Source organism: Danaus plexippus (assembly GCF_018135715.1).
Source record: "Danaus plexippus chromosome 16 unlocalized genomic scaffold, MEX_DaPlex mxdp_23, whole genome shotgun sequence".
In the NCBI taxonomy this organism is placed as follows: Eukaryota; Metazoa; Arthropoda; class Insecta; order Lepidoptera; family Nymphalidae; genus Danaus; species Danaus plexippus.
In genome coordinates this window covers 3,037,458-3,060,061 of record NW_026869851.1, presented here as the reverse complement: position 1 = coordinate 3,060,061, position 22,604 = coordinate 3,037,458, and the positions used below count along the sequence as shown (strand labels likewise).

Genomic DNA, 22,604 nt, shown 5'->3' with positions numbered 1-22,604 from the left:
GTTACAGATAGACGGTAACATTTACATTTATTATATTTAGAATATTTTTGGAGAAACGAGTCTTGATTTGAGATTAATCAGAACAATAGTGTCGTTTGTATTGCCTTCCGGCTATCTCAATAGTATTGAAGAATGCGTTACAATAATTCCTTACACAAGTCAAACTTATTAATTTTAACAGCATTTTATTTAACTTACAAGTTTCTTATTTAAATTTTCTTCGCAGAACAATTCCATTAAAATCGGAGAAAACGAATAAAATATTATTTATTTGTTTTCTCTGTTCACAATTTATTTTATTGTTTGTGTCACTTCTGACTAGTGATTTGTAATAGTCTATTGGCATCGTCTTCCGTCTTCCGACGCCATGAGAACTCGAGACAATGGGAAGAAGTACCTAGTAACTGTCAGGACATCCGATAATTTATATAAGTATTGCAATTTGGTAGTTTAATACTTATCTATTGTTATAACAGACAACTGTATTTATAATATGCTCTACTACGTATGATCAATGATACTTTATGTATATACTAGCTTTTATCCGTCCGCTTTGCACGGAATAAAATACAGAACTTGAAAATTTTTATTCATTTTCAGCGCCCATCCCCCCAACCATCGTTGGGGATGAGTTATTATAAAATTCGCTTATTGATAATTTCTACATCATGCTACATGGAATATTCCTACTACCTTTGGAGCATGTTTTAGGAGCTTTATTTAAAAAATGTGTGGGTAGTATTTCGTAAAATCCGTTCATAGCTGACCTCTATTCGGCAAAAGGAATATACCTACCAAAGTCTTTAGGCTTTATGATTCCAGATATATCGTGGTGAGTCAATATATCGAAATCTCTTATGTACATAGAGACGAAACCTCTCAGCATTAAATGGGTTCTCCGTGTTGGTGCCGGGTCCAACGTTGCAGGGAGAGGAGCTTCAACAGTGCCTGGGACTTGCAACCCAGGTGTAGGTTTAAGGGGCCCCTAACTAACGCGCGTTAAACGCTCACCTCCACTGTCCAAGCTCCTCTCCTTACCTAACCAAATTTGAAAAGAACCTACTAGGGCTGCCTTCGGAATACGTTCCAAGAATGAATTGATGTTAGTTCTGGACAGGCCTAAGTCATTTAGTAGGTTGTAGATAAATTTAGCCGTTATACCTCTCGCTCCCAATTTTACCGCGTACAAATCCACGACGAACCTATTTCGAGTGAGTTATTAACCTATTTCGTTAGTGAGCTCGTAATATTTACCCCATCTTACTCAATTACTCGGATCTGGGAGAGTCATCTGGAACGTATTGAGGTAGAATTTTAGCAATGCTGGCGACCAATCATGGATTAAGGTGCGCCATTTTAGTGCTAGTGGGATGCAAAAATCTCCTATGTCTAACCACTCGTTCTGCATTTCTAAACTTATTGCATGGATCTTATATTTATCATTCTCGTCTTGCCGAATAAAAGACTTCAATATATCCGTATCTTGGACTTTCTTACTTGATCCTAACCCTACTCTGTTACTTTGTGCTCCTATGAAAAACTGCTTGTGGAATTGAAGCCTTGACTCTAGCTCTGGGGCATCTTTGTCTTTTGGGAGAAATGTAACGACGTCATCCTGGGATTTCCTTAGGATGTATCTCTTGGAAACTCTCAGGTGTTTATAGAGCTCCGATGGCCTTTTTAAGACTCATCCCAAAACGATTGCGATCCCTAAATAAAGCCCATGAATCAGCCGTTAGCGCGAGCCAACATCTTTATGACCCCTGCATCTAACTTTGACATAAGGGTTTTATTAAAATCATAGACGAGGAAAGGCCAATTTAAACGTGAAGTTAGGTAATTATCGTAGATCCAAGCTTTTCTAACAACAATATAGATAACAGTAAAAGAATGTAACTGACATTTTATCATAAGTAGTTTTTATGGCTACAAACAAGATTGGATAACGACCTGACAAATATTTATACTACAAACACGCGGAGTATCCAGTGTGCGGTAAGTGTTACGTGATTAAACAAAACAGCTAATTGGTTCCGACTCGCGTTACAGCGAACCAAACAATATTTAAATTCTGTCAAGAATATAACAATGGCGTCGGATGTTTGTAGTTATGAAAATGGGATTAATGTTAATGATTACCTAACAAGCGGTGCATGTTTCGCGGTGGTGGCTGTCTGCTGGGTGGGGTTGACGGAACCACTTTCAGTTTCTTTAATTCACTGGCTCCGTGTACACGCGTTGCGTAACTCCCCGTCCGACGGCCCGCATTCGCATGACACACTTTTTTAAATCCGTCACATAATCTAAATACTTTTGACTACTATTTGAATGCCAACATATAAACCTTATTACTATCTAATATCCCATTATTTTGTTTTGACGTTTATTTCAAATTTTCCCGCCATTTAATTCAGACAACAGTCCACAATCATTCAGCTTTAAAATCGAGACGAATTATTCCTGTTTTGTTTTTGTTGTGTTCTCGACTTTTTATGCAATGATTAAAACTCCGTGTATCTTTGTTGTGCTAAAAGTGCGATGTGTGTTTTAAGTGAGGGAAAACATCTAAAGCACCATCTGTCGAAAAGTGAGTATGGAATGTATTAAAAAAAACTCCTTAGATATAAAAAATATTTTGTTAATTATTTGTAACGAGATCTTTAATATTCATCACACCTTTTTTTCTATTACAAGATACTGATAGAAAAAAAAATTAAAGGCAATACCATTTTTTTTTTAATTACAAAATCTAAGAAGTATAATGATAGAAAATATACATTTTATAGATTTCTAAACTATGTCACTAGGTCCGTTTAAAAAAAATTACACTGTTAATAAAAATAAATAATAATGACATAGTCGACATCTTAAAATCTTAACATTTTAAAATTTATTTTCTTATTGGATTTTAGCTCGATTATTTAAAATGTCTGAGCCACTCAGTTTATTATTGTATTAATTTAATTAAGAGACAGTAAAGCTGTGGCTGTTGACTGATAAATATAATGTTACACGTAATTTATTGATCATGTAAATCAAAGTGTATAATTAAAAGAAGAGAATTAAGTTCAGTTTGAACATTTTGCGTAATATTAAGAGCTGCATCAGTGAATAGTTAATATCTGTTATTTAATGTGAACGTTACTGTTATGATTAAAATGATGAATTATGATTTGTTAATTACTAAACGTAAATTTTTTACATAATATCACTTCACTTAATAAAATATGTGTTTTTTTTAATAAATGTACATTGATATATGTATGCTTATACCTTTTAAGCAAAATCCTAGTTTTATAAAATTTTTACGAACTAATAAATGATAATAATTTTTGTCAATAAAATGATTATTTTAAGAACATGACAAACATTTGAAAAATATTTATCACTTGTTAGTCTAACCCGTTAACTGTCTAGGCGCTAATTTTATTTTATGGCCACCAGAATAAATATGTTAGTCGTTATATAAAAAAATGTATTCTTTTAGCTTGAATACAGTTGCAACGAAAAGTCTCCTAGCAAGTTTTTATATAGCACCCTTAGTGTCAGATTGCATTACAATGTGGTGCGTCTCCAGGTGCACATTTATCTGCTCCAGGTTAATGCGTTTAAACGCTGGTTTGTAAATGATCACCTGGTAACGCTCCCTATTCACGGTAAAGGTACAAGGATCTCAAATTAATTTATAGCCAGCCAGCAGATGGAATGTAACCTCTTTGAAAGAACGCAATTTTTTTTTTATATAGTAATGTTATTTAAAAAACTAACCAGTATCATTTTAAGCTCGTGTTGTTTATTCTGTAATTTTTTTTTGTAGTATCAAATGATTAGTTTTGTGAGTAACTTTTTGTTGATGAGTTTAAGTTGTAGGGATTAACAACAATTGTGTTATTCATTGCCGAATTGTGTAAAGTTTGGTTTGGTCTAGGTTGCGACGGGTTGCGAAACACCCGAAGGTCGTACCAAATTCGCAAAACATTTCAGGTTTGTATAGCGTTAGGATAAGAGTAATGTTATATTTTTTTATTACATTCATTTAATATGAATTTTTATATATTTTTTTAAATTAAAAACATATCGCTTTAAGTTGGTCGAGCTTAAAGTGAATTTAGTGGTCTGAAAAGCTTAAACAATCTTTTTTTTAATTTAATAATGTCCCAACGAGTATGGGTTTTTTGCTTGGTACAAACTTATTCAAGTACCTACCGTTTCGTTAAAATTTCATGAATAAATAACTTAAAATAATGCTATTAAGGATAAAGATAAAAATATACATAAAATAAATTAATTAAAGTCAAATTCTTGGGATTTTTTTGTTTGACAAATGTTCAATCATTTATAATTGTAGTCTGAATGACCAAAAGTCATTCAGAAACAAATAATTGCCGTTTTAAAATTGACACTTGTTAAGCGAGTTAAATCAGTTAATTCGCTATTCGATTACTAGACTATGTGAAGGGTAATTAGTATTTTCTTCACAAAAATAAATACTTTCCCAAAAAATACTAATTTAAATAATGTCATAGGGTATTTGGCAATGAAGAAACTTTTTTTTTAAATTCTCTCCGAAAGCTGCAGTAGAAGATGATTATTACTGAACGTTAAATTGACATTATTGGATTCAGGGTGTAACAGTTAAGTTACGTGACAACAGTTTATTAATTTGAAAATCAAAACAATATCATTTCAACCCAAACATGATCACTTGTTTCTTGATAACAAAATATGATCAGTGTTTACATTCTCGATCGCATTACGAGTACATCAAATAAAATAACATGTTATATAAATGTCATTGCCGGTTGTTGGAGTTCTCTCGTTACCACAGAGATCGTGTTTTAGTATCGGATGCCTGATATGACACCATCACAGATCAGGAAACATTGAGGTTGTGTGAATGAAGCCATAGATTAAATTTATAAAAAAAAAAATTGCTTGTAATACTTTTGACAAGTACCATAGATTTTTAAATTAAAGAATTGACAGTTTATGACAGATTGAAAGATGGAATGTGCCTATACGAATTGGTTACATTGATTGGATGGTGACAAAGTTAGAAGCACGTTTGAATAGTTAAATTGTTTTACGGTTATTTATTATCAGCAATGGCTTGGAGGTCTGTTTTATTGGGAAAAGTATAACAAAAAAATGATGTTTTCCTTATATGACAATGCAAAGAAAATAATAAGAGGTTCTGCTATTTAAATTAGTTTATATCAAATATTTCCAAAACCATAAACTTTGAATCCTATTACCATAAATGAAATTTGACAGTTAGTATTTTTTATTTAGGTTTAATATGTCAATTGTTACATTAGTAATCCAACTTGTTTTTATATTATGTGTACAAACGAAATGTTCGAAATATTAAAGCGAAATTACTTTAATATTTTACCTGTTTCTTTTTCTTTGCAATAATATTCTGTTATTTGTGATTATTATGAATTTGCAGTAATACCAAGTTATAAGTAATATATATATATATATATATATTGGATCAAAACTTGTCCTATTGACACTTTGACATTTTATTTAACTATACTGACATTATAGGCCTGGCATTTTTTTTTTATTAATGCTATGGCTTCCTTCACAAGGATTGTCTCTATTCTGATATTAAGATTAAAAACTAATTGTTACAACTTTTTTTAAATTTTGATTCCTTAATAAATTTGATAAAAAATTCTTGCATCTAAAGACAGATGTGATATTTCTTGCAAGGTTTTTTTATATAACTATAGACAGAGACTTAAACATTTATTATCATTAACTGAAGTTCACAATTCCAGACAATTTTACTTTATAAATCATTGTACGATTATACAAATTAATATTTTTACACGGAATTAATTCTGTTTAATTTCCCGATTTAAACGTTCTGCAATTTGTCGGTAGTTGATCACGACTTGCGATCAATTGGAAATATTAATGTTTCAACTTAACTGCTTTTGGTCTAAATATATATTGTGTAGATTTATTATTGCTATCGAATTATCGTTAAGCGATATTGGAGCCGTTTAAATTTTTTTGATACAATGTTTTTAATAAGTAATAATAGAGATATCATTTTTAATCTGGAAAGTAGATTAGGAATATTTGTGCAAGGAATTTCAAGAAAGCGACATGCTCGTTTGTTTCGATGATATGTTTTTTAGTTTTTAATCTGTTGCTTCCAAAGTGATATATGTTTATTTTCGTCTTGCGTTAATCTGTTAAATCATGGTTCAACTGCGGAATGGAGGTTAAGAAATACGACCTCATCATTAGAGAGCTCTCTGATTACAAATTAGCACGCACTTGATAATATTTATTACATACGTAACTTCTATATGAATTTATGCTATCAAAATTTATAGGTAAGAGAAGGCAAGATAAATTATTAGTGTTACATAAATAGGTATGTCAAATAATTTATATTTTAAACTTGATTAAATTCATCGCATTCTCAATACAAGACTTAAATGAGAAGAATTTAATTAGAAAATTCTGTGCTATAAAAAATAAAAGCAGTTTTGTTAGATTCAACAAATTATCATTAGATTTACCTAAGGCAATACAATATAAGTTATCAATAATATGACAAATAGTTTTATATCGTATGGATGAATTCGACCTTGGCCATAAAACATCTTTAAAATGGCCCTTCCTAACGCGGTCAGTCGGTAACGACAGTAACAGCGTGCGGTAACAAAGAGAAAATATACTTGCGTAATAAATGTGTGTGGAAATGATTTGCTATGGTTATTATTCTTGTTTACTTTATATATAATGTCGTGGTGGTCTGGAGATTGTGGGACCGCCTGTCATGCGTGAAGGCGCGGGTTCGAAACCTGGCGAATACCAATGTGATTTTTCTTAGTCATATGTACTTTTTAACAGTATTTAGACACCACTGACAGAAGGTGAAGGAAAACATCGTGAGGAAACCTGGACTTACAATTTCGAATTATAAGTTTGAAATCGCCGACCCGTCTAGAGCAAGCGTGGTGATTAATGCTCTAACCTTCTCCATGTGGGAAGAGGCCTTTGCTCAGCAGTGGGCTCCCATAGGCTGATGATGATGATGACTTTATAAATAAATATTTTATACTTTTTATTGAATCCTACTAATATTATAAATGCGTAAATTTCTGAAGATATATGGACGAATGTATGTATTGGTGTATGTTGGTCTTCCACGTATGACTACTGAAGTCTGAACATATTTAGCTTTAGGTTAGGCATCAGAGTAAGACATACGATATAATTTATCTCATATTCCCTTGTAGTTCCCGGGGGTTAAGGCATAATGGTTGTATTGTGCTCTATAACCAGATTTTTGATGTCAGATTAGGACAAGGACGAGTGAAAAATATATCTATTGAATTCGTCAGGCTTTTTCCGATTAGCGAATTACTTTACGCATAACATATTCAAACTATTATTTGAATAAAAAAAGTATGTTTTGAGTTATTCGATAATTGATAATTTTTATAATTATTAAATGGAGTATTGAATGTTATATAATATTGTTTGATTATAACTCTTAATTTAATCATATTCAGTATTAGGGTAATCAAAACAGAAAACAATTGGCCATTGTTGTATATATTATATATTTCGTGATGCTTAGAACGTTATTCGTTTTCAAGTGCTTTGGTAATTTATTTAATTTTAGGAAATGAACATTTAAATATTAACGAAAAATTTAAGTGTTGCCCACTCACTGAAAAAGTATGTCATGTATTATAAAAATAATACTAATAAAATTTTGAAATTATAAATAAAACCAAAACTGTATGCATAGTTTAGTTTCAAATATCATTCCAGTTGAATTTTCTATGAAATAGTTATATAATTTAAAAAAACAAGTTTTTTATGAGCATTTAATTTTATTGCCGTTTCTAGCGACTTACACAATAGTTTCTTTAAAATTATTCTTTTAGGTGATTTTGTAAATTATGTATATTTATATTAGTAAATTTCTTTAATTTTAATAACTAGCAAATATAACCTATTTCGTTGCTTTAAATTAATATAGAATCAATTTAAAGCTTTTTTTTTTAATTTTTTCAAATAGTTTGTATTAAGTGACCTTATGTATCTAATAAAAATTAATTGATGTCCATTTAAAAATATGAATATCTCATATAATTTAAATATTCCTCAAATTATTATATTCTATAGCACTCTCTTGAGGAACTTAATGAGCACGAAAAAAAAAATATTAAGCGTCTTGAAATTTATTTGAAAAAAAACGCGGTAGAATACATTCCAGATTAAAAAACGAGACATTAAAATAAACAAAAAACTAAGAGATAATAAAGTAACATAAAAATAACAAGAAAACAAAAAGCAAGAACAACAGAATTTTTATAAAATAACAATATTTTGTACATATAACTAATTAAATAAGACACATTATTGACATTTTTGATATAACCTCACAATTAAGTTACCTATGAAGTCTATTTTTTTAATTTCACATTCCTTAGATACTTATATTAAAAAAAACAAATGCCATGTGGCTTATAATGGCCAAGGTTTCCGATATGATGCCAGGAGATGATACTAATATTGGGGTCAATGAATATTAAACATTATTAACATCTTTTAAGAGTCTTTATAAGTTGTGTTGATGGTAATTGAAATTCACAAATTGTTTAAAGCTGTACATCTGTTGTTAGGTGGATACTTTGACCGTTAACGGGGAATTAATTGTAAAATCATATATCGTGATATTTGATGACAGATGTCTTAATTAGTTTTAAAGATGGCGGAACTGTCAGAAAACTGACATATTGTGACATTACAGATATAAAATAAGGTTATATTTTATATTAATATTTGGTATCAAAAAGAAAATACAAATTTAATGACGATCAAATTAAACTATTAGGATCTAACCGGTTAAAGTTTGGTATATGTATCAATTACTTGATCGGTGTTAAGAACATTTCGAAAGGACAGTTGTCATCGGTGGAATGAGATATTGAATACACTCAAAGCATGCAGGCGACCTTCCCAATACATCTGTCTGTACGGATATTTTGTAAAAGTGTCAGGAATTCGCGCCGTTTGCGGTCTCTAATTATATGTTTTATTAAATTTTAACTCACAATTTCCGTCACATTCATAGTTAATTTTAAAATTGGAACTTTTGATATATAATACTTAGTGAGCACAACTGATTCATTTTATTTTAATATAAAATATAGAGAAATAAAATGTGTCTTCAGAATACAAAAAGGTTTTATTTGTGTTTCTGACATATATTTCAGAATGTTTTTTTTAGAATAGTCAATATAAATATGATACAGTTCATTTTGTTCTGGCAAATATTTTCAACTAAAAATATAAAATGTTACAATATTTTATAGTAATCGGTGATTTAAATATTTTTTTAAATAACTTACATCTCGATTTAACGCAAAAATCTTTAACCATATTTAATAACTTGACAAGACCAAATAAAAAGAAGTAGGTATGTACTATAGTATAGGGTATGATTTCAGACATTTAAGTCAAAGTTAATCGGAATATTTAACCAGTAAATCGACTGAGTTATTTTAACTTGTTTACGATTTTTTTTGGTTAAATTTGTTTAATGAATGTTATTATTTGATTGTTTAGTTATCTTTTTATCTCTTTGATTAACTGTTAAATTATTTATTGATGAAGTGTAGTTTAAATATTAAAAAAAAAATTACTAATAAAATTATCTCTTGAAACTAACGTAAATGTGTTATTGTTATTGCTATACTATATATTAGACCTAGTTTTGTCGCTTTGTAATAATCCTGTTGATATTATATAAAAATATTTGCGTGAAATCTCATAGGTGTCTTAAAATTTTTATGAAATCATACAGCAAGATAATTATCGTCCTTTAGCTTGCATTCGGAATAACATCGACGAAAAAAAAAAATACAAATAATTTGAACTATAAATAAACCAATTAATGGCATTAAGTTTTCATCAAATGACACAGAACATAATAAAAAATGTATTACATAAAAAAAATGTGAATTTTTTATTATAGGTAAATGCAACGACAAATTTCTGTTTTATTATAAAGTGTTATAATTGATACAGGTTCCAATATCACACAGTCTGAATGGTACACATTCATCGTCCATGTTTTTTTCTGATCATTGTACAAATCCTCCGAGTAGCAACACTAATTAAAAGATTTAAACAACAATGCATTATTATCTAAGATATCACGCGTGTTAGCAAACTAACAATGATATAAAAACGACCTTCGAGACGATTCAGTTTTTTACAACAATCGGATTATATGAAGGCTCGGGATGTGTTTATTGTGTGTGAATATTAAAATTCCTATGAGGTAAATTAAATCGAATAAGTTGTAAATTCACCAAAGTGACATAACCACGGGTTCCAATTATACTGTCGTAGGTAGTTCACTCATGAACTTATGTTGATAGTAAATTGTAAATGACAAACGGGAAGTACATCTTAATTAGTTTCATGTAAAATCGTTGTTGTTCCTTAGATTGCTTAGTTCGAGTTTGTACCGTACGTACATACGTACGTTTTCTGTTTTCAGTTTCACATTCAAAATCCTGCGTCTGTACTATAATTAAAGTATGTTGAATTGAATGAAATAAATATATATATTATTTTTGAGAAATTTTGTCTCAAGGACAAATTTTGGAAAATTGCAATTCCAAGACTTTCAGATCTATCCTTACTTGTTACTTTTATTAAAAAATAAAAACAAGTTGTCTGTATGAAAAAATAAAAAAAAAATATCTATAACCATTTTATTATTTATTATGTCAAAACAGCTTCCAAATATTCAACTATCCGCCTTCTCTCTCCACGAAAACCAAGGATCCTATCAAAAAGAGGTTCGCTCAAGCCACTAAACAAACGTGACCTATCCGAGGTGCTTCAGACTCAAATTTTCAGAGCACGTCCCATATCGGCCTAGCAATTTCCAGCTCTAAGTAGTTCCAGTTAGACCTGTCGAACTAAACATTAATTCATTTGTAACTATATAGCTATGTACATGTCATAAGTCAGATGTAAATTTCACATCAGAGATACGTAAATACACAGCACCCTAGCGATCGAAGTCATGGCCTCTCTCATTGTTAACCAAATTCGGTTATCTTTTATTTCTTACACCCAAACGTAGTTCTCGTTTTATAGGACCTTTGAATCATAAGTGTCACTGGTGCAGATTTGAGGTTGTTTATAGCGCCCGCGCCATATTCAGTAAGATCAGTGAGTTTTATTGCTTGAGATAACTGTCAAAAAATGTTATGGCAAGTGAACCTCTTACGACGTATTATGCTTTATAACAGCCACATGTTTTCCCTAAATGAGAGAGACGTCTTAGAATGTGAATGAATTCTCTTTCAGCTGAATAGAAATACCTTACTAAATATGTGCTAACTTACAATGCTAGCTCATTTTTACTGATAATAAGATTAGTCCGCACGATGGTTCGATCAATAACGACACTATACCTAGGTTAATATAATTGACCATGCTTAAAATTAGTTAGGAAATGTTAGTTGTATTTTAAAAAGAATTTCGCTTTATCTTGAATTCATAGTTTAGACCTCCATTGGTGTTGCCACCTTATTATGTTTAGATATAAAAATTAAGTGACGCATTAAACTTTGTAGTAATACCTAATTAATCCTGAAATTTATTAAAGCTTGTTGGAGATGAACTTTTTTTTATTTTACCTGATTTTCAGTCAATACTTAAATGAGATATGTCTCTGTAGTTGTCTCCCAGATCTTATGTTATAATCCATTTAATAATTTTCCCAGCGTTGACAACCCTATCTCTAACGTCATTGTCTAATAGTTTTTACTGTTACCTCAACTCAACTTTAATTGTAAAGGTCGTATCAAATCGAATAAGAGTCATTACCGTCGCGATCACAATAGATTTTAATCAGATCTGCGTCGCAGCATCTTAACACAATGACATTTTACCGGTTATTTATGATACATCACTATACACTTGCATCAAAATGCTTTATGCAGTTTTTGGGCGTCAAAGCAACAAACGAACTTTTTCATTTAAAATATTAGTTTAATTGATTTCGTTAAAAAGTTCTTTGGATTTTTTCTTCGAACACACCCATAAAATAATTGTAAATTATTTAATCTTCATAAGACAGACAGATTCTAAAGGACTATTATCATATTAAGATACGGAATCCTAATGGAGAACGTTCCGAAACCTTTCATCCGTCAAGAGTAATATATCTCTTACACGTGAATAATTTATAACTTCAGAACGCATTCTAATTGAATTAGTTTAAGTGGTGTTGCAAAATGATCATTATCAACAATAAACGATAACTTTTGATTCGAGTTGAAGGACAGCTCTGATAAATTAATTAGTTTCAATTAAATGTCTGGATAAAATATACTTTATTTTTTTATAATTCTCATAATATGCGGACAGATATCAATGCAATAAAAACATATACATCCATGCTGTTGCTAGCTTTTTTGTGAAATGCAAATAGTTAAATTTTAGCCAATAAAATGTGCATATTTTAATAAGCAATCGATTGATCAAGGTCAGGACTTTTGTCTATTAATAATGATGGTATTCGTACGTGGTCGTCGCTTCATTGAAGGCTATTTATTAATAAGTTAAATATTTGGACTGTTTTATAAATATTGAAATCGATGTTGGGATAGGGATAATTTTACGCACTAATATGTATACTCGTAGGTTTTTCACAATGGAAATTTTTATTGTTACTTTTGAAATTTTAATCATTGAGCTCCAAACATTTTAACACCTTATTACTTATTGCTAGTAAGAATAATTTCGTAGTTAAACGTGTTCAGCGGTGATTGATGTGTTTTATTTATAACCAACAAAAAAACAAGTAGTTTTAAAATGTCTACTTTATGGACACGCTTGCAAAATATATTCTGCGGACAGCGACGCCACGTGAAGATGAGACGAAAAGGAATTTACTATCACCTTTTTAGACAAAACTAATATTTTCAGATTTATTACGCATTTTTTAATATTTTAACCTACACACTCCCGACGTTTGGTTACTTTGCAGCAACCGTTCAAGGGCATACGAGATCAATCTCATCTCAAAAAGTGGATATATTAGTTTTATTTAAATGAATGCTCGCGAAGATCCTAGATCTCTTTGCTATTTTTTTTTCTATAAACTCATTTTAAGTTCGCCAATTATGATAATCTATCGGTTATTAACATTAATATATACCATTCTCTCCGCTATGATAATATTGCAATTGTTCACAATCATGACAGATAGTGTTTTAGTTGTAGAGGCGAAGGTGCAATCGCAAAAGTCATTATGTCCGTATTTCGTGATAATTTGCTTTAAATGGGGCACTAGGGTACTAAACAATGGCTTTATGGTTGCCAGTTCTGTAAAGTAAATACTCTACAATTTTGTAATCACGTTTACATTAATGCAAGAAAAATAAGTTTTTAAATTGGGAAAGATCTTGTAAATTAGCACTGAAGATAACCTCCTTGGTTGTATCTTCAGATATGTGTAAGACATTAAAACATAACCGACCCTGATTAGGAAGACTATTGAATATAAAAATACTACAATAATTTGAGACTATATTTATAATATATCGTATAAATACTTTATGTTAGTAAAAAGTTTAAGTCCTCTTGTTACTCGACCATCACACGACAAAAACGTATAGGATCCAATTTGATAACCGTTAGTATGAAATAAATAAAAACCTTAAAAAAGGAGGTTATATCTGAACACGCTGAAATAAATAACTACAAACAAGATTGTTTAATATATTAAATGATTATTTGAAAATGTTTATCAGTGTCAAGCTAAATTAGTGCATTGTCCTGTGCGGTCCATAAAACTGAGGCCAATAGTATACTAAAATATAGTAGGTATATTGGGTAGGTATATCGTAATTTTTATATCTTACGCTGTCTGATACTGTGAGAGAAAGAATAACCTATATTAATTTTATACAGTACTGGCTGGAGATAAGGAAGCTCATTTGAGTTCACTCAAATATCTTCCTTGAGCGAAAACCTTGTTACTGACAGTTTTGTGGTCAGAATATACTGGCGTTTCAGATGAAGAAATGTTATGACGCAATGACGGCTGAATGCGTTGAATTATTTTATTACTTGTTGTTATAGGGTGGAGGGCGCCGCGACAGCGGGGAGGGGACCTGCGCGTGCGCGTGTCCCCCCCTCACCGCGCCGCCCGCCCCGCCTCACCCCCTGCGGGCCCTGGACGACATGCCGCCCGTACTCAGGTACGTAATGTCTTCAAAATCTATAGTTACCATATGTGCCACTCGATGTAATCAAATGCATACATTTAGAAAAATTCTGTCTCCTATACGAATTCCACGCCCACAAAGCAAATCTTTTATTAAACTTAACAAAACTTGTTCGTAACTCGTAATTTTTTTTTAATATATTAAACTTATATGTTTAAGAAATGTGTCAACGATGTTTGAATACATGGTTTTATAAAAATATAATGAAATAATATTTCTTGTATTGAAAGCTAACTCACACGGCTCAGTGTGGCGGCAACCTGCACCACTTTCCTGTGGGGGGTAGCAATTATAACTCGGGTCAATTAAAGACCACATCAGTACTTTGCCTTCAATGTAATTGTACATTAAGATAAACTTCATAAATATACATATTTATTAGAGCAAGATGATATAATATCTCATATCCTCTCTGTAATCACAACAATTATTTCACTGTTCTGTGTATATTTTGTGTTTCCCAACAATCCATCAGATGTTGCCGATAAGATGCAAGATAATCTCTGAATAATAAGGAGGTTGCGTCATTTTTAAGGCTGTATGTTATTCTGTTTGCCTTTTATTATAACGACAGAATATTGCTTTGTGGCATAACATTCATATATAAACGATGTATCCGTAGATTGTGGTGTAAAATGATTAGAAAATCTATAGCGGTGTTATAAGGAGAGATCAAGATTCAAGTCAGTGTTTTCTATGTGCTTCTAGTTATCAATAAATAAAGCTGTAGAAAATAATACCTATATGGCATTTTGAAACCAATTCTTGGTTAAGAGGATAAGAATAATTTACTTTAATTTTAATTTAAGTTCAACAAAAAACAGTGAAGATCAGGGAAATGACATTCTACGACGACGCATCTACTAAATGTGAACAGGTATTGAAAATTTAACAAAAGAGAAAGGACGGGCAATTGTTCGTCGACAGAATGTGATGTTTATGATTTATTCAGGATTCTTCAACTATTATGTTCAGTAGATCTTATTCCATTGCGATAAAGTATATTTTAGCGTCACGGTTAGTGAAACCAGTTACGAGTTCAACGACTTGGCAATGACTCTCAGTGATTTTGCATGCGTTCTGCATATCCAGATTTAGTATAGCTGCTTACACGCATACACTTGGCGACGCATCATCTCATCGTTAACAAACTGTGATCTTTATGGCATTGTACAAAATTTACATGTGATTTATGACATAAAGTATCATAGTAATTCGTTGCAAGATGTTCAATATAAACATGACCTGAAATACTCGATGATGCAAGACAGTTAAATAAAATTCGTTTCGTCGTAATCGCTTCCTCGTCGAGATGTTAATTGTGGTTGACCAATCTATTGGATTAAATAACGTTAGTAAATCAATTGAACTCTATTAACAGTCGAGTATAACTGACTGCTGGAGATACCGCTCTTAATAAGCCTGTAGGTTCTTGTCCAAGCTCTATCCAGTGTAATATTTGCGAAAATGAAACAAACATTATCGGTATTGTTCTGACTTTTTATAATATATGGTTGGTATTTAGGTTACAATTTTCAGGTTTAATTTTTCCATTTAAATCAGATTGATGTATAATTAGTACTTAGCAAAGAACCCACATAACTACAAATAATGATTTTGTATATAATGAGCTGATGATAGCTTAAGTGACGTTTATCGATTAATATTTGCTTATAGATCGAATCCGTTGTACACGGAGGAAGAGGAACAGGAGGTGGTCATCATAGTGGACTCGCTGGAGTCTTCGGAAGAGGTCGAACCAGCGAGGGTCCCACGCCGAGCACCCTCCACGTCCTCTGGTAAGGCTGAGCCAGAAACTTGAAAACCCTGTTAAGATTTACAAAATAATAACTATGCTATAATCAAAATGGCGGATCATTAAAATGTAACGAGAAAAGCGGATCATTTTATAAACATATTCATTTAAATATAAACTTCAGTTAAATCTCGAAATACGTTTTATTTAAAATAAGACGGAGACATATTCTCAATAACGTGATAGGTTAATGTTTAGAATTAAACAATAATAATAAGACCTTCATCGTTACTCAAATAATCAGACTCTATTAAACAAAATAATTTATTAAGACAGCAAAATAACGAAACTGTAGCATGCTTAAAACCATAGTGAAAATATGTAGTTGAATCTCTGTGTTTTGTTTTATGAACGATGATTAATTCTTAACATTTTTAATTTTTTTATTTTACGTCGGTTGACACACGAACAAGCGGTCACCGCAACATGACCTTGATCGATTGAATATTTTAGTCCAAGAAAGCTTATGCCAATTGATCGCAAAAAATCGGTCTGGAAATTGAAAACTTAAATTCTTTGTGCATATGTATACGTTGGACAGTTAGAGAATTTAGAACTGGTCTGTTGTTTAATGATACAATATCACGTTTTATTTAATATCGGTAATATAAGGTAAAACTATGAGAATCTTCTTGAAATTCCGTTGTGCTTAGAAAATAAGCATCTATTCAAAATAAAGCAGGCTACGGCAGTGGAGGCGGAAGTCATGGCCGCGTGTCGCCAACCTTACCAAAGACCGAGCAGTACGACACGCAGCCGATACGACTGAACAACAAAAATGACGGGTCAAACACCTCAGACTCGGAAGCCAGCCCCTCGTGCACGCTGTCGCGAAGTCTGAAGGACGATATACGAGCCTGCTTGGGAGGTTGCAGGTTAATCAGATAGCATTTAACACACGTACCAATTAACTTTAATTCCCAATCAAAATCCCGTTTTCCATATACAGTATAAATAGTAAACTTTCTTTTACACGTGACTTCCAATCGCGTGTATAATTATGTAATAAATCTAAACAACTTAATTTCTGTACCTACTTTATATTCCATAAATTTCATAAACTTAACAATTGTATCGTTTCATCAGGGAATTCACAGAGAAACCGGCTGTGCGATGGGAGAAAGACATCACTCATGTCGTGGAAGCAGCTGTCCGTGGAGCTGGTGGGATCAGCGCCGCACGAGCTCGTCTTCACGCGGCATTACTGGCTCTGCATGAACCCAACAATAGGACGACTCTGCCGTATTGCGGGACCGGTGTCAGGCCGGGTGATGTGACTATGATGTCTAAAACACAGTCGTATCTTGTAAGTAAATAATATATTTTTACAATCTACACTCCACATAAATACGGAAATATGTATATCACTTTTGTTTCATTGCAAAATTATACCAACTTAGTATTTAATTCTGCTCGCATTCGGTCATCAAGCGTTCTGGGTGCTCTCATATAATTATATCATCCATCTCCAACATCCATCTCATATTTTTATAATATATCAGTTAGACCAAACTAAAGGCTATTATCAATTAAAAACGTTTTATTAAGTGTTATTTTTCAAATGATATTTTTTAACACTATTGTGTAGGTGTTGCTATTTAAAAAAATACATTAATAGCTTTAAAATAATATTTAATGAATTTTGAATAATATGAGAGTCCATTACAGGACCATTAACCTAAAAAATCCTCTGCAAAGATTCAATCACTGTAACAAATGTTTAAAAACACTTTGTCAGTTCGTCAAAAGAACATATGGTAAGAAAATGACACTCGCAAATGGAAGTCAATAAATAGTTAGTGTAAGTTAGCATCGTTACTACACTCGGAGCGTTATCAGGTTTTCGTTTCATAAATCTTAGTACTATAGTATTAACGTATGATAACCTAATGAATAACGGAGAAGTGAGAACGCTTCGTATGTGGCGTGATAGTTACGCGCACCCGTCTTTAAGTTAACTGTTGCTAGAACTACAAATCAAAAAATCATGATTTATTTGTCGTTTTAATTCCGACCGTCACAATATATCATATACAACCATAAATATTACACAAGACAAAGGTCACTCGCAAATCTTCGATTAACACTAAGTTTAATATCTTTTGAAAGGTGAGCCGTTTAAAATCCTCGCCTGTCTAATTATCGCTAATTCACGTATAAATGGCATAACTGTGATTACTGCTTGTATTATTTGACAAATGAATGGAGTCTTAGGTCTATTAAGGTGTATGGAAACAGATTTTGAAGTAGTTATTAAATATTTTAGCTATAAAATGTATCAACAGTTGAGTTTCTATTGTGGCTTTAATATGCATGTTATTTTATGACACCGAACTCAGATACTAATCTTATCTTGTAAGGTTTATCATTCTTCTGTCGAAATAGTTTTATATGTTTGATGTTGCTATAAGTTTTTCGTAAACAATCCCGATCAGACGAGAGTCGGTTAAATAACAACTAAAATATCGAAGCGGTAAAGAATGAAATAAATAGAAATATTTTTTTTATAATACAATTTTTGATAGGTTAGTAGTGCCCTACGCAACGCTGAGAACAACTTAGAAACGTTTCTGTAACAAAAAAAAACTAGACCAATATTTTGTTTTCATACTAAAAATATCTGAAATATCTTTATGATGAGTAACATCCATTGCTGGGTTAGTGAATGAACATTGAATCCTCAGAATGTATCGAGCAATGAATGCATATAAAGTTGTGAATTTTGTTTCTTACGTTGACGCCCACATTTTTACGCCTACATTATTCTAATCTATATTTAAACCGTTTAAGTTAGCATAAATATAAAATATGATATTCTCAATATATTTCCGTGGCCTTAGATTAGCTTGAATAGTATCATTTTGTTATTTAAATGTCACGATGTTAGCATTGATTGGGTTTTTTTAAAATGAAAGGAAAGTTCTGACGCAGGATTCAAACATGCTTGGTACATTACAATCATTTCATAACAATGAAGAGTCCTAGAAGCATGGAACGGTTCACAATCGTTAAAACACGGCCTTCATCCGTGCAAAGACGTGCACAGTATATGCTGGCAGTGTCGTGTAGAATGGAGACACGATCCGGGATTAACTTTTGAATGAAACAAAATTTAACAGACTCGACTGAAGTCACAATTAGGAAATCCATGTGTTGGTAGATCTAAAACAACACACATTCAACTAAATGCAAACAAAGGAGACATATACTGTATAAAAAATGGTAAACTAAGAGTAATGTTATATAAAAGTTAACAATATATTACAACTTAATTCTGTTCATTTTAATATATTTACATATAAATTTACTAAAGGGACCAAACACAACAACAACAAAAATTCGGTATTTAAAGGACTCGGAAATATTGACAGGGAGGACATCATATAGAGGATGAAGGAGTTTAGGACAGCTGAAGAGAAGATGGGGAAAGGAACCTTCGTCAAGGTTACATTCATAAATAAAGTGACCCCTGATTCTTATCTTTTGTAAATGTGTAAACAGAGACGACGAAGAGTGGAAATTATTCATCTAGAGGAAGATTTTTGGGAGAAGAACCAAAGTCAAGTCGGGATATAAAGTTGGATATTTCCGTAAACTATACCTTTAGAATTTGAAGAAGCCCATAATTCATACCAGGATAAATTTTGATACCCTTTAGCCATAGGATAGAGGTCTTTCATGGGATTTTACAATAGGAAGTCAAACCAGTCGAAATGGCTGATTTAGCTAATAGGTCGGCTTTTTCATTGCCATGGATACCAGAGTGACTGGGAATCCATACCAAGGCAACAGACAAACCCCTTTGATAACACAATTATACATAAATATTTACAGTGATACAGTCTTGGGTGAAGATCGATGTTGGTTTGACTTGAAGGATCGTTGTCCTCGGGGACTCCATGCAAAATTCGGGAATTTCAAACTAAAGTCCAAAATGGACAACCCACCGTCTCCAGTCACATTGTAAAAACCAATATGGTTAACGCCTATGGTCAAGTCAAAAAATTCTGCTTAGTCCCATGTTGTAAAGTAACGTGGTAATTTCAATATTTTTTTTATTGAGATAGCTGAGACTGTTGCACTATTTAATTACAGACGAAAGCTTTTCTACAATTCTACTTACCATTTTGATTTTGCTTGTTTTTTTTATTAAAATATCAATATGTTTTATCACCAATAAATGTGTTAGAGTTCATGTCATTCATTCACTTAACGGGACAAATATCCGAGGACGCGTCTTAAGATTTATGAAGTTTCAATGCGGAATATATTAATGCTACGCGAAGATAATGAATAAAGACAATGCAGAGCAAAAGATTATTAATTTTCGTGTCCTGTGTATGTCTCGGTTGTTATTATCATATATTACCTGTTAAGTGGGTCATTGGTGTTGTGGAAATAATTCATAATAGGTAACGCATTCCTCTCAGAGTCACGACGTTTGTATACAATATTTTTATCTTTACTGATAACGTTGGACAAATTAAATTATTTTTCCAGAATACCACGCGTTTATTTCATTATTTTATACATACAAAACGTCGGGATTATGTTTATGTAAAATAAAAAAAGCGTAGTAACCGACAAACTTGGTTATCTTTTAATGTGTAGACGAGAAAATCTTATATATAAACAATGAATAAATTGCTAAGACAATTTGTTGTACAGACCCATGAATCATTGTTTTTGAAAACATTTTTAAAACTTTCTATATATGTTCGAGATATTTATTGTACATATTATATACTTATACTGAAATCGAAGAAAGTGTTGCTGAATTTGATCCCACTTGAACACACAAATTCAAAAGAAACACCTTTCTTATTAATATACTTTAGAAATGTCAAAGAAATATATTTGTTATTCTGAAATGCACGTTAGTCCATTTGCATCCTGATATGCAAACGAATAATGACCCTATTGTGTATCTCATAAGGACTAGTTATGTAAGTACATCTGATATGCAGTCCGTTGCTAAATTCCGCTCTTGAACTACATACATGGAAACATGGTGTTGGGTAATAATAAAATATGCTAAGCAATTATCATCCTTATGGTTATGAATATAAATTCTATGACCCTATTATTAGGTGACGAGCGAGGTGTATTACTAGTAAGTGCTCAGAACAATTAGTTCAGATTCCTTTTATTAATTATCTTAATTTAGTTTGAATGGCTGGAAGAATGAAATCGAACAAAATTGTCTCCCTTTTCGCGTGCGTGCATGCATGCGTGCGTGAGAGCATGCGTATATGCCTGTGTTCGTGTGTTTGTGCATGGATTACAATAAGTATATACTTGCGTGTGCGCGTGCGTGCATTTATATTAAATAACCCCTATGCTTTCATGTAGAGAGATATAATAACAGACATTTGTCATCTGACGTTTATACACAAAATTGGAATCTATTTTCACTTCCAGTGATATTTGCCTTTAATAAGATAAAGTTAGAAATCTTAATCAGCTTATAGCACCGGCTACGAGATATCACACATTAAAGTGACGATTTCAATATAAAATATTGAAACTTGAATACCTACACGAAACATTCTTTAGGATGGGGAATTAAAATAATATCACGTTAAATAGTTTTCTGAGCATGGAGGTCCATTAAAAATAATAGTACTTACATATGGTTTATTACTGTCGAGTGCCGTTATATATGTATATATATATATCTTATATATAAAATTCTCGTGTCACAATGTTCGTTCCCGTACTCCTCCGACACGGCTTGACCGATACTCATGAAATTTTGTGGTCGTATTGAGTAAGTCTGAGAATCGGCCAACATCTATTTTTCATACCCCTTAGTGATAAGGGTTGTTCACCCTTAAACATTTTTTTTTATTTTTTTAACGAAATTTTTATAATGTGGCATCCAAAAATACATACAACCCTAAATTTTTGCTTTTTTATCACCAACCCCTACTTTTTTATATATATGTAAACACAGTACGAGTGTATGTTTGTTTCGGCTAATATCTAAAATGGCTGAACCGCGTTTACCGGGACTCATTGGCAGGTAGCTGATGTAATAAAAAGTAACTTAGGGAGGCAGGGCGCATCCGGGGCCTTAAAGTTTTGTCATAGTTTCTTATTATTTTTCTTACGCAGACGGAGTTGCGGGTAACAGCTGGTATATATATAGTAACAGCTAGTATGTATATATGCTAGTATGTATGTATATATATATATATATATATATATATATATATATATATATATTCCTTACATGTCTCGCTTCTTGTTGTCAACACGCGTTGTTATTTAGAGCTTTTAATAAAACCTCTGATGTGCTCGTAACTCGTAAGTCGGTTTTGTTGTGTTAAGTTCAAGATATAAGATTAAAGAGTGTCGAGACAAATAAATATAGATGTGGGTTATAATTATTATATACGATTCTTAAATAAACATGATTTAAATTAATAATTTCTAGGGTCCTTCTGAAATTGTCTGTTTATTATTCTCAATAAGTCCAGTTG

The 22,604-nt window shown here is 31.8% G+C and overlaps 1 protein-coding gene across 2 annotated transcripts in view; it reads left to right on the top strand.

Moving 5' to 3' along the window:
• The first annotated feature begins 2,203 nt into the window (after positions 1–2,203).
• LOC116772204 (uncharacterized) overlaps positions 2,204–22,604 on the top strand; it is a 32,734-nt gene continuing 12,333 nt past the window's right edge. Inside the window, exons 1-5 of one of the 2 annotated variants that reach the window (XM_061528128.1) lie at positions 2,204–2,587; positions 14,158–14,276; positions 15,981–16,102; positions 16,802–16,994; positions 17,206–17,425. In XM_061528128.1, coding sequence (XP_061384112.1) covers positions 14,260–14,276; positions 15,981–16,102; positions 16,802–16,994; positions 17,206–17,425 — 552 coding nt within the window. In that variant the 5' untranslated portion in view covers positions 2,204–2,587; positions 14,158–14,259. Of the gene's footprint in view, positions 2,588–14,157; positions 14,277–15,980; positions 16,103–16,798; positions 16,995–17,205; positions 17,426–22,604 lie in introns of both variants that reach the window. The other variant, XM_061528127.1, reaches the window with a different exon arrangement.